This window comes from Anser anser (genome assembly GCF_964211835.1).
Source record: "Anser anser genome assembly, chromosome: 18".
Lineage (NCBI taxonomy): Eukaryota > Metazoa > Chordata > Aves > Anseriformes > Anatidae > Anser > Anser anser.
Genome location: NC_139739.1, coordinates 220,566 through 234,611, shown reverse-complemented (window position 1 = coordinate 234,611; position 14,046 = coordinate 220,566). Strand labels below are relative to the sequence as shown.

Sequence of the window (14,046 nt, the reverse complement as noted above, 5' to 3'; positions counted from 1 at the left end):
CAGCACCTTCTTTCATGCTGTCAATGCAGTCCATGTTTTATTAGCTTTGGTGATGCCTCTGGATTTTTCTGTATCTTAAGTACATTTTTCAGAGTTGTGCTACTGGCTTGACATTTCTGATTTGCGCCTTGAGCATAACATTGATTTTGATATGAGAACACAGACATAAATGTGTCTGTCTTCTCACCCTCTCTTTTACAGTCTTTAGGACAGCAATAGGTCCCCAGAGCCCTTCTGTGTTCCTTTGTGGACTTAGGTGGTCTTGAAGTCGTACCACTTCCTCACTGTGAAAGCATATTTCACTCTTCCCTGCTCCCAGTATATATCTGTGAGCCATTTTTAAATCTCTTTTTTTTGTCACTTTTGCCCTTTCTTCTCCTGCTTGGTAAATTTTCACTTGCGTGAGTAAATCAATTCTGTATGTCTGTATGCTCAAAGGGATGGTGGTTGCCTGGAGAATGGGATGTGGGTGCTAAAAGTAATGTCAGACCCTCACCCTATCCCCACCCTGGCAGCAGTGTCATTTCTGGTTACTGTTGCAAAACTATAAGAATTTGTTATACATGAGTTATCCACATCTTTCTGTCAAATATATGGCTAAGCCAAGGGGAAAATACTTTTTTTTTTTTTTTTTAATTTATTTTCTGGTAAGTCCTAGGCAAGAGAGAACCTTAAAAGAATAGAGATGCTTACCTATGTGTGAAGCTCCCAGAATGCTGAAGTGGAAATGGAAAAATTACACCTTCCTTCTCTAATCTTGACACCACAGCAGTTGTGAGAGCTAAGTATTACAGGAGGCAAGATAATTCAGATCCATATTCTTCTGTAAAATGCCATAATTCGATTTCTTTTTCACATCTTTGGGGAAACTTTTCTCAAATGTGTATATTTCTTTTTATAATAGGTATGAAACTTCAGTTCAAACAGGCAATATCAAATGTGGTTATATTCTTTCATGGCAATGAGGAGGTCATATTTCAATTTTGTGAATGTCTTTTCCCTTAGAGGAAGCAGGGAGGTTCATTGGTAATCTGGCCTTTGTTTCATGAGCTGGAAACTATTGTGTAATGCTTCTCTGCCCCGGTAGTCCTCTGTCGCAGAGTGCATTGAAGTCGTTATGGCAGTGTTATCGACTCAAGTTCCAGATCAATGCAAGTAGTTATTTAGGACCCTCTAACATATATGTAAATCTTTATCTGGTTTCACAGAGCTATGTTTATTCATTGTATGCCAAATTACCAATAAAAATCAGCAACAGGTTCTGGTGCTTTACATTGTGTATGAGTGGATATATCTACCTTTTGTGCTCTGCTCAGTGAAAAGATGAGAAAAATCAAAAGGTAAAAAGGTATCTATTAATAAATCCGAGATGTATTGTTTTTCAAATTAAGTCAGTTCAACCTGAAATGTGGGGTCAAAAATCAAAAATGAGTGAAAAATATCCTGTGCTTTGTATCTCTTCCCTTGTTGGTCAGAACATAAAACACCTGATTACAAATAGAGGATTAAGCACAGAAGGAGACACTGGCAGCTCTATTTGGAGTAAGACCAAACCATGCTAGGAAAAGAATGGGAAGAATACATAGGTAATTTGAGTGAAGAGGTTCATGTTTAATTTTATTGTTACTAATCTTATGTTGCTGTGACCCAGAGAGCACAAATTTTTAACTTTGTGCGTGCCTTGCTATGTTTCTGTACTTCCACACCTCCAGAAGCCCTTCGAGAAGGGAGTGAAGGTCTTATCACTAAGGCTGCATGGCTGCTCTGTGAAGGCATGCATTATAGCATGAGCAATCTTTTAGCTGTTTTTTGCTCAAAGGGTGGAGGAGAAGAATGATGTTTAGTGGCATGTGGGATTTATGAAAGAGAACTTACAAAGATTTTGACAAGAAAATTTGGGAAGGTAATGCTGACTCTCTAAAGGCATGCTATTGAAGTTTTTAAGACTTTCCAGGTCTCATTATTCAGACCTGGTTTGTATTCCTTAGAACTGTTGACTTGGCAGGGAAGAGGTATAGTTGGAATCTGTTAATGCGGTGGTGGTGTTTTGTTTTCAGTAGAACCAATATTAGGGAATCTGTTTACAGTGTTGACATGCGCTGTCTCTGTAAACTCCTGGAACTGTGTAAAACGTCCAAATGCCAGCTTGGTTTTGTCCAAGCTTAGCACAGGCCCCAGAGCAACATATTGGGATCACCATGGTGTGTGTGAACATGACTGTCCTGCATCTGCACCCAAGCCAATAAATATTTGGTGGCATGATGTGCAATGTGGATTTAATTGCTTGAGTTGCAGCTCACTTGTGATCTTTGCATGGTGTGAATGTATCCTTTGTCTCTTTTTCTTTGTTCAGGACCTCTGGAATCCTTACTTTTAGTGCAAATTGTTATTTAAAAAAAAAAAGATGAATGGACCAGTGACATTGGCTTTCCTTTTAGGCATTGGAGTCTCAATATGAAATGTGAATGAAATAAAATTGGCTGAAATGTGAAGCTGGACAGAATTTTATGCAGAGAAGAGATTTCTGGGTAGAAATTGCATGCTCAGAGTGGCGGACGTGATGGACTGTAAGGATGACTAACAATGTGAGTCAGAAAGGTTACTATAGGGTTTGTTGTGTTCAGGAAGAAGAAAGTTGCAGTAGGTAAAATGGGAACTGATGATTAGATACATAAAGAAGTGCATTCCCTACAGAAACAAACAAAATAACAGATTTTTGAACTGTTGTAAAAATGTTATGCAAAAAAAAAAAAGTTTTTTGAAATGGTGGAATCGAGTGTCTTCTCTTGGCAGGTGGGATAGGGACAGGATTTTGAGGAAGGCGATCAGATTGCCATTGGTAGTTTATCCATGCAGCATATCCATGAGATCAGGATGAGGATGATGGAGAATCTGGTCTGAGTGGAGATTTAAGTAATATGCATTAAAAAAAAATGAAATCTGAATAATGTGAACAGATGAGAGCACCAAGAGAGAAGATAAGAAGGGTACTGTTACTGAAATACACAAAGAACCCAGAGTAAGAGAGACTAACAGTCATGGAGGTCGAGGACAGAGGTCATGCTCCCAAGTTCTGGTCATGATAAGATTAGCGAATTGATAAATTGTACAACCTGGCATTGAGTTCTTAATGCCACTTCCCAATGCAAATTTCACAGCAGTGACACTGAGTACTTGAATATGAGTTCCCTCGATGTGTTAATGGTTACACAAAACTGTGTTGGTCCTGTAAATCTTCAAATTCACAGGAACAAATAGTCTAGGAACAGTTTGGCTTTGCAATGCATGTGTTTTTAATTGAACAGTAGCATGTTTTTGACAATGTCATTTGGCCCTTCCTGAAACATACAGACTTTGAGGGAGTACTGCTGGCATAATGTAATTTGTTTCATGAATAACTTTGGTGAAATTCCAGTGTGATGCAACAAAATCCTTGGGATTATGTAGCCTGTAGATGTACCTAGTAAGTTCTCTATATTTGCCAGCACAGAGCCTGAGGCACCCTATTTGTTTTGCTTACTGCTTACACTGGATTTTGCATTTGGGTTTGAGGTTTCTTATGTGCAATATTATTTTGCCAATGTGTGGTGGTTTAATACATTTCATTCTTCTCCCTGCTTCGATCTTCTATGTATTGCTAAGAAATGTAAGGTAGAAAACATTCCATGCCTGGGTCATTGGACTATATTATGGAGTTCACTTACTCTGGGTTATGTTTGTCCTTGGGCAGCAATGGTAGTAGCCATCATAGCCATGTTGAAGTAGAATTCTCCTTTTCTGACAGCTGTTTGTTTTTGTTTGCTAGCCAGAGCACAGCTTTCTTCTAATAAGTAGTTCATAGTGCAACCTTTCTATGACTTATGAGTACATGTGTACATGGGCACGGTTAATGGGTTTGGACAAGAATACGAAACTTTCTTTCCCGCAGGGTGAATACAACTATGTGAATGGCCTGAGTCCTGTCCTGAGACAATGAGTTCCTGCTTCATTTTTTTCCACTTCATTGACAAATTTTCCAGAGATTCCATTTTTTAAGATTTTTGCATTAGAGTTGACTTCAGAAACTTCTTAAGAAACCTAGTTCTTTGGACTAGGTTCAAAAACCAGGTACTGGTGATGTTTGAGACAGGCATTTCAGAGTGCAGTATAGTGATCAGTAAATACTGAGTAAAAGTCAACTTTTGCCAGAAAAATCTTGGTATTTCCTAGATCTCATAGAGTTCCTCATTCTTACCAATTATCCAGTCCAGCTTTGTATTCCAGTTCCATGTACAGTTTATAGTCTTGTGCAACCTTTCAAATGGACAGGTCATTTTGTTACACATACTAGTCTTCTTTTTACTGCATATTCTGAAATTCAGTCTCTGAATTTCAAATGTAGTGCCTCGTACCTCCTGTGTGATTTACATGCCTCAGGCAGTATTAGCCATGATCATCATGCATATTTTGTCCAAGGCCCTGTAAGCACATGGGACTCTCCCCATCCTTCTTAATGCATGCAGTTACTCAGTCTTCTTGGTAAATCTGGTAAGGTGAGGTGAGAGGATTTTTTTCTGAAGATTTTCTGCTGGTCTTTGGTCAACATGTACCTGCTGAAGTATCTCTGCTGGATGGGAGAACACAACGGATATCCTGTCTATTCCTACCTTCTTCTGACTGGAAAGCAGGGAGTAGCAAACTAACGCTACAAAAGTGGCCAGTGTTTGTCATTTTGGAAGCTGCCTACAAATTTTTTCATACAACAGGAGACAGAAACCTGCAGTTCTATCCTGGAGAACCATGGAGACAGTGAGTGTGGTTAGTGGTTTGTCAGAGATGAGTGCCTTTTTATCTCATTATTCCATTTGAGTTTACGTGAAACTAGAGTTAAAATTATCCAGTAATGTCAGCCTCAGCAGCTTCTGTTGGCTTATGGCCTGCTAGAGACAGGGATCAAATGATGGTGCAGTCTACATTTCAGCACACCTCTGCTCTTTGTGTGCGATATGAACCTGGAATGGGACTTCCAGGAGCCACGGGTTTGTTGTTGCCTTATTGTGTCCCAGACTGCTCCATATTTTTACTACCATTCATCTTCCTCGTTGGTTTGTTACCATGTTTGTCTCTTCGGGGCATGCCTCTTACTGCAGAAAAATAGAAAGAAACAATTTGTTCTGGACAGTTTCACTCCTTCCATGGGCTTCTAAGCATGAAGCTCACCTGAGCCCTATAAACATTAGTTTGCTGATAACTGCTTTGGTTTCTAAGTCCCATGCCTTGTCCTTCCCCTCCCAAACTGAATTTTTAATATTCATATCATGGCTGAAAAGCTTTTGTTTTCTATTTCACAAAGTCTAAAGTCATAAGGAATTGGTAGCTGTGAAGCTCCAAAGGTCTCGCGAAGATTTTTGTTGAAGTGATTTGCCAGTTCTTGATAAAAATACGGAGGTAGTTTGTTTTGAGGGCTCTGCTGCTTTCAGGCCTATGATGTTTTACTACTGAACTGTGCATAGGTCATTTTCGAGGCCACCTCACTTTTTGAGGAAGACAGGAGTGCGCTCAGAAAGGCAGCTTTGATTTGCCAAATGCCTGAGAGCCCTGTGCCACATAGAACACACATCTGGTATATGAAGGTGAGATGCGTGAGCTAGGATACTCTTGAGTGCTTGACTGACATTGTAAATTCCCGGCTGTCTAGAAAACCGTATTCAGAGGACATTTGTTCTATACTGAACACATTTTCCTGTCTTTGAAATTATGTGTAATTTGCAGCTTTTTTGCCTCTAAATAGGAAGACTGTCTTCTCAAGTATTTGGGGCATTCTTGTCAGAGACAAGATGTCAGAGAGTATTGTCATTCAGAACTAGACAAAATAACAATTTCTTTTTAAAGGTAAGGAAGCACAGGCTTTGTAAAATGAAGAGAAGTGGTTCTTTTAACTTCATTGGTCTTATCCTGATTTCCAGGGTTGTAACTGCAGAATATGTTTTGTGACTATGATCTAAAGGCCTATTCACACTTGGAAGCTGTTACGGAAAAACAGTATTCTAGAGGAAAGTGGCAACAGAAAGAATTTTCTGTTCCTTTTGGCCTCCTTCCAAGATGCTTTCTGGACTAAAGTGGATAGAGACATTATTTTTGTAGGGCTGAGCAAAAAAGACCAAGACTTTTAATCTCACAACTGTGTATAGAAAGATCCTGAGCTGTTCATATGGTGTTTTTTAACACTATAATGTTCTACACTGGAACTCAGAAGGAAAGGACAAAGGGTGGAAGTTGTCTTTTAATCATCAGGACTTCTTGGAGGTGATTGAATTACAGAGTAAAATGTTTCTCCTTCCCTGTTGGTTTACTGTTTGTCTGCTCTCTAACAGTAACCCACTAAAAATGTGTGCGGCTCTTTTTGAAGTTATTTTAAACCCTCAGCAATGTATACAGATATTGTAACCTTGGATAACAGCACCTCTGAGTAGTGGTTTCAGTTTTGCCTTTTCAGGCATGTGGAAAGTGCCACAGTACGTTTCAAGGATTTTAAACTTAAAACTTCTTAGATAGTTTCAAAGCTTGATTGATACAGCATACATCAAGGGAATAGTTCACTGTTTCTTTAGATTTTAATATGGATTAAAGCTTTCTGTTGACTTAAGAATACCATGGACTCCTTTTGGGCCTAGTTACATTGGGATATATGCAGTGGCAATTTTGGAGAGAGCCCTCTTGATGCCTGACTTCCCTGTTTTTATGTCTGTGCTGAATGGTTTATCTACTGGATGCTGAGCTTAAGGTTCATCTTCGTGTGGTAGTACCTGTCCCAAGCTGTTAAGCAGTTGAACTGCTCATCCATGTGAGATTGTAAACATCTCAGTAGTATGTAGTAGCAACTCAAAACAAAAAAATAAAGTAAGGTTGAATTAAGGATTAAGATTCTGCTCTATCTGCATAGTATTGTGGTGGCTTTTTTTCCCCTCTCAATACAGATGTACTACTAATAACGTGTGGTAGGAAAACCTCTGTATTGCGCCAGATCGCCATCATGTTTCCCATATTTCAGAGTAACAGCTCAAGTTATTCAGAAAGCCAGAGGCCCACAAGGTAATAGAAATAGCTATCCTTGTATTGAATCACTTGCAAAATGAAAGACAAGGTACAACACATGAAAGAAAGGATGAGATGACAATCTGGTGAAGCAGAAGTGATGGCAGAATTAGTGATCATTACATGGTGCTGCTTTGCATGGACTAATGAGATATATAAGTATGTAAATTACAGAGCAATATAATCTTCTAGTATGATCAACTAGCAGAAAACAAAATTGTTGTTGTGTTGATACCAGTTAGTGGTTTTCTTTAGCTAGTTTGGCAAAGAGAAGATTTAAGAGAAGACATGGAGCTAGATAAAGCACTTTCTTGCCGAGTACTTTTTCTGCATATATGTTACAGTCTGGGCAACTCTCAGAGGGTCTTTGAAAAATCTGAGATTTTAGTTGAGGAAAAAAGGGAACAGGCAGAGTGTAGTAAATAGTATGAAAAACTAATGTTCCATAGCCTAGTTTATACACAAAGAAATTATGCTAATGAAGGATATCAAACTTGGAACAGATAAAGAAAGTTTAAAACATTGGTGCATAGTAAGCTCCTTGCCATTAATAAAACAAGAGTAGCTACACAATGTTGGATGGAGGAGGGTGGAGGAAGATACTGGATATCTGAAACAGGTATTGTTGCATGGTGTAGGAAACAAAAATACCTAAAACGAGACTGAAGTTTCTCACTTCATGATGCCTCCCTCTCATTTGAGTTCAGAAAAAACTAGTGACTGTTTCAAAATAGTCACAAAAACCTTGCTTTGAACAACGTGATAGGCATGTTCCAAAGAACAGATAGTTAATACTGTGCAGATATTAAAAAAAAAAAAAAGTGATAATGCTTCTCAAACATTGGTTCTGGATCTATGTCACATAAAGCTTTTATAAGTGACTCTGCAAAAGAGCTTGAATCTTTTCTGTCAATTTGCAAGGAAAGAACTAAGTGGAGCTTTATATTTAAGTACTCTGTATCTTAGATGATCATTTATAATGACATTTAATCGTAAGCCTTTAAATGATTTTTCGTAAGCAAGATGACAGTGACCTCACATAACATTCTAAGCTTTTGAACTGATAGTATGCTTCAGAAACATTCTTCATATATGCGTCCTTATGTTACAGTCTTTCTAGTGTATTTGTTGTGAACTAAGGTATTCAAATGCAATCTGTATATGTTCTTTGAATTACACTGATTTTCTAAAGGTTTCGTATTGATTCTGTTTCAGATGCATCCACTTGGACTGTGTAATAGCAACGATGAGGAAGATTTGTATGAATACGGCTGGGTAGGAGTGGTGAAGCTGGAACAGCCAGAGCTGGAACCTAAGCCATGCCTCACTGTCTTAGGAAAGGTAAGGGGGCATATGGTTTGAATAGTTTGGGGTAACTGCTGCATGCAACTGTTTTGTGGAAGAGATAGTTCCTTTCTGAGAAAAATCAATAAATAAATGGAGAAAAAAACTTGTACTCCACAAAATATTCCCATTTTGCCTGATTTCACACTGGGTGCTTCAGTAAAGGATAATGTCATAACTCAGTTGATAAACATAGTGATGGCAAACTGAGTGCATACGTTCCCTTTTTGAGCTCTACAGGAACCTAACAAAGACTTCTGCAAAAGTGGATGTTTAGCAGATGCAGTATTTGAGTAGAAATAGGGTGAACTGCCAATATGATGCTAACTTGATCGAAGAAATCTTGTTAACAAAAGCAGTTAAAATGAAAGCATTTAACTGTTCTTTCTCAGGTACAATTTTCTCAGAGGATATTTTCTTTTTTCTTTTCTTTTTTTTTTCTGGGAAGAGGAGTCCTCTACAGGAGACTTCTTTGCTGTAATTTCAGGATAGACATTGCTAATAAAAGTGAATCTTACTGTCTTGGTCAAAGAAATACAAATTTTCTTCTTGCTGAAATCTTCCTTTGGAATAGGGCCCCTGGAATCTAAATTCCGTGCAAAACATTGTCCTTTTTTTTTAATGGAGTGAAGTCAATACCATATCTTTACTACTGCCAGATATCTCAAAAAGAAGAGCAAGAAGATGACCTTTTTTTTTTGTTCTTAGATTGGAATTTTTTAGGATTGAGGTTATTATATTTTGACATTTCACAGAACCACAGAATTCAAGGGGGTGGAAGGGACCTCAAGAGATCATCGGGTCCAACCCCCCTGCCAAAGCAGGTTCCCTAGAGCAGGTTGCCCAGGTAGGTGTCCAGATGGGTCTTGAATATCTCCAGAGAAGGAGACTCCACAACCGCCCTGGGCAGCCTGTCCCAGTGCTCCGTCACCCTCACCATGAAGAAGTTCTTTCGCATGTTGGTGCAGAACTTCCTGGGCTCTGTTTCATGGCCATTGCCCCTTGTCCTGTCCCCACAAACCACTGAAAAGAGGCTGGCCAGGTCCCTCTGTCTCCCACGCTTAAGGTATTTGTAAACATTAATAAGATCCCCTCTCAGTCTTCTGCCAGGAAGTTAAGGACTTGCTTTCTTTTAAAAATGACATGGGCATAGTTGGAAGTTCGCCTCAACAATTTCTGGCAAAGTAAACAGACTCTGTCAGGGTAGTTGTCTTTGTATACACTTTGCTTTCCAGCTTATGGCACGTGCTGGGAGTTCTTTTTCATTTGAACACTTTTTACTGAGAAAGCTAGTTTGGATGTCGTTACCTTTGCTCTGAACTAAGACGATACACATGGAGAGCTGCCCTGGCTCAGCTGACAATAGCTGTGTCCATCTCTCTTATGTGCACAAGGAATGGGTAACCTTGTGACTTTAAGCCTATCTTAAATTAATGTGTTTGAAAGCTGAGACTAACTCAGATCAATTTCACAGGACAAACCATAAAAAAATGTATAAGTGCTTCTTCAAGGGAGCTGATTTAAAGTCGTATCACTAATACTAGTGAACTTTTGCATTGAGCAATATGGTGGTAGAACCAAAAAGGTTACTGCTTGTGTTTCTATGATAGAATTGCATGCATATGTGAAAGCGTAAATGATGAGGTTTTGTATAATAGCAAGAGAAGGAAAACAGATGTGTTTAAGATACTGTGGAAAGTTTGGAATGTTGCAAAGTAGAAGGTAGAGAATACTAAAAAGATGTCTGTAGTGCTAAATTCCATGACACATAAGTCTGGCACAAAGATATATTCTTTTTTCTTACTGTTGTTTTCAGTTGTTGTGGTTGTTGTTAGTAAAACCCTACCCTGTATTTCTTAGTAGCTTCACTTCACTTGTTTATCCATTTGCTAAATAGGATCTGTAGATGTACAGAGCTTAATGTGTCCATTTCCATATAGATTTTTGAATTTCTCATCATTCTTTGTCAGATTTATGTGGTGTAATAAAATCACAAGTTTTTTTTTTTTAAATTCTTCTGTTAGAGTGCCCGTGAAAACTGGACTCTGATTGGGAAAGGGTGTGTGTGACAGCCATGATTTAACATTGCCTTTGATCACAGTGCAGCCCTGTTTGAGGCAATGCTGCATGCAGGCGAAGCAAAGGCCTGGGTTTTACTGATCTCATGAGCTCCTGAATAGGGCTAGAAGGGGAGTGACAGAGGAAGAAGAAAGCTTTGGAAATGAAAAGGAAACCCCATGAACCCAACGAGCATTATTGGCTGGATTTGCCTACCAGGGAGCCGCTCAGTTTCTGCCAGGCTAATTCTGCTTCAGCTTCGCACTCCCCCACACCGACCCCTCCTCCCCCCTCTCTTTCCTTCTTTCAGACTTTTTTGTTTTTTGAGGCATTGCCGCAGTAACTTGGTTCTCAGGCTGGGAACCCACTGAGCCTGTTGCCATGGTCGCTGGGAAGCGCTTCGTGCCATGTGCTTCAAAGGGAACCTTTCCCCTCCTAGAATTCCTGCCTTCTCTGCAGACAGCACAATGAAACCCCTTTTCCTTTGCCTGCCTGCGCACATGCTCCAGCAGAGCAACTTTACTCTGGAGGAAGGGAAAAGCAGTGTTGCAACAGTTACCTGCTGCATGTTTGCATCCACTGTGCTGTGGTCACACTACATCTGTGTGTCCTGCTTATACTGAAGTGCAGCCACCCTGCCCTCCCCCTCCCAGTTATTTCTGAAGTAATAACTTCTGTCAAGATGGTGTAATACACCCTAGCAATACCGTCACTTATTTGTTTCAGTACAGAATAGATACTGAGAAAATACTGAAGACTTGCTTAAAACTAGCATTTCTTCCCTCTTCTGCAAGCTTGGAAGTCCACAGGGAGGGGTTTTGTTTCTTATTTCTCTTCCAGGGACTGCTGAAGAGACTCTTCTATATTCATAGGATATATGTAATTAAGGATGTGCATCTGAGTAGAACCTAACAAAGAGAGGATGTCCCTGCTACTACAGCTTCCTGTTTTCTTCAGATCAAAGGAATCCGTAATATGAGGAAATTCCTCACAGTTCTTCCAGTATCCATTCACTTCTTATCTCTGTTTTAAGAGTTTGTTTACAAAAACATATACACAAATACTAACTAGAAGAATTGCTTGTTTTGCCACATCATCATTAAGATTATATTACTGAAGATGGGGCTGAAATCATCATAACTTGAGTCTGCCTTAAACAGTCAACCATGATTCTTAACCTTTTGCGTAACAGTTAGTTTAAATTTAAAAATTCTTGTAAGGTATTCAAATGTGAAATGGTAGGACAGTTTAGTTGGTAGTTTAGTAGCTGAATAAAGAGTGATCTAAAACTTGAGGAACCGAGACAAGAGGGCCTTATGGGGAGTTTTGTTCTACTTAGTGAATGAACTTAAACTAATCATCTGGCTTATATTTAACTTGTGCAATACTTTTATCCAAGAATATTGTAAACCCCATCATGAGCTCAGACACCTGCACTAACTGTGGCAGCATGGGTGCTTTTCTTGTTGAGTGGAGGCCTGTTTAGTTTCCTGTCCTAACAGTGAAGTTACTTAGTAAGGTTTTTGGTGGAGGTTTGTTGGGGGTGAGAGAGGGGAAGACACTGCAATGCATTTGTAAGTCATGTTTTTACGGGAATCACGAATGCCCTATGGGGTAATATATGCTGATTAAATTAACATACCTGGATGAGCAAGTAATCGGCTGGTGCATCTCCTTACTTGGAATCACAGAATCATAGAATATCCAAGTTGGAAGGGACCCACAAGGATCATAGAGTCCAACTTTTGGGTCCCCAAAGGACCACCCAAAAAATCAGGCCATGTGTCTGAGAGCATTGTCAAAATGCTTCTTGAACTCCAGCAGGCTCAGTGCCAAGACCAATTCCCTGGGGAGCCTGTTCCAGCACTCAACCACCCTCTTGGTGAAGAACCTTTTCCTGATAACCAGTCTGAACTTCCTCTGAACTTACTTCTGTCAAAATGCCTCTTAAGATGTGTCTTTCTGAAAAAAAGACTCTTCCACAGCAGTAATGGTTCGTCACAGAAAATAAAGCCTGAAAAATGCAGTCTGATTAATTTCTTTCCACCTTGTTTTTCTGATGTGTGTGAGCAATGATTTGAGCGAATTCTAGTTGAGTGAGAGGCCCTTTTCAGGTAAGGAAATACAGATCTCAGATATGGTAGGTTGTGCTCTAAACACATATAGTAACACTTTTATATATAGTTCTGTGTGCTAAGTTACTACTTTCTCTGTCTGATTTCGTACAAACCTATTGCAAAAAAAACGGGTCCAATTCTTTCTACAAGAAAATTAAACTATTTTAAATTCCTTCTTACCATGACTGAATTTATCTGTTGATTGAAAATAACTTTGAATTATATCTTGCTCATTTGTAAAGAATTGGTGGCATCTTTACTTGAAAAAAAAAAAAAAAGTATTTCTGGTCCTTTTCATTTGGAGTTAGTGAAATTAAGAAAGGCAAGTTAAATGAAATCAATTTTATACCTTGATATTCATAGCCTAATTAAGCATACAGTTATGTGTGCAAATTAGAATTGCAGTGACTACATAAACATACCTTTTTTTTCTGTATATCATCAATAACTTGATATGTGTATCAAACTTGGTTAGCTATATCAAGTTCAGATAATTTCTTGTCGAAATGGATTCAGTTCAGTTGTGGAAATGCATATTGAACATAGGCAAACAGTCTTTCATGATAAACTTATTCAGAAATTAGGATTGAGCTATGTAGTAGATTAAGGTCTAAAAGTGATGAGAGGCATATTCATAGCCAGTGATGAATGTTTACAAAACTTAGCTTCTTCGGTTATTTCTAACTAGTAGTGACAGCTGCAGTAATGTCATGCCACCCTTTGATGGGTCCTGTGCACGTGCAGTAGAAGATACTGTCACTTCAGGAAAACTTCTTATGTCCATTGAAGTAATTGACATTGTAGTATCTGTTCCACAATTTGGGGTCATTTGCTGCTTTCTGTTTATCAGCCTGTGTTTGTTTCTTCTTTGTAAACACTGTCTAAAAAGCACTTAAAATTCATTTGGAGGCAGCAGTCTCAAAACGTAAGGCAAAATTTCATTGGTCTTGGTGAAAAGTAGGTAATAGAATGGATGACTTGTAAGCTTTTGTTTGTTTGTTTCATTGTGTGGCTACATGAAGGTTTGTGTTGTCAGTGTAGAGTCAGTGGAAGTAGGAACAAGTAAAAGGAGAAGGTTAGAGGAAATGCATTTTCTAATGGCAATGCTAACCTAAATGCATGTCAATTACAGATAAAGAAAAGATGTTCAGCAGTAGAAACTTAATATTTGTTATTTTGAACTCCCAGATACTCTGTGTTATGGTGGAATTGTTATTAAACAGCAGAAGCTTTTGGAATAGTATTAGACTCTTTTGGCTGTGGACTTGTTGGTAGAAATACATTGCACATGCCAAAATTCTGATCAAAAGACAAACTACATTGTTTATCAATTCCAGTGTTTTTGGATGCAAAAAGAGTGTTTGTTTTGAAGGGAAAAATAGCATCTTGGCTTGTGTTAAAGACACTAAGCTTCAAAATCTATTATGTTCTCCATTAACTTTTCATTGTAATT

The 14,046-nt window shown here is 38.8% G+C and overlaps 1 protein-coding gene across 5 annotated transcripts in view; it reads left to right on the top strand.

The window, feature by feature from the left end:
• Positions 1 to 14,046, top strand: part of ZNRF3 (zinc and ring finger 3) — a 113,412-nt gene that overhangs the window by 62,371 nt on the left and 36,995 nt on the right. For all 5 annotated transcript variants that reach the window (XM_083804600.1, XM_083804601.1, XM_083804599.1 and 2 more), the window contains one exon: positions 8,290 to 8,415. In XM_083804600.1, coding sequence (XP_083660726.1) covers positions 8,290 to 8,415 — 126 coding nt within the window. The remainder of the gene's footprint in view (positions 1 to 8,289; positions 8,416 to 14,046) is intronic.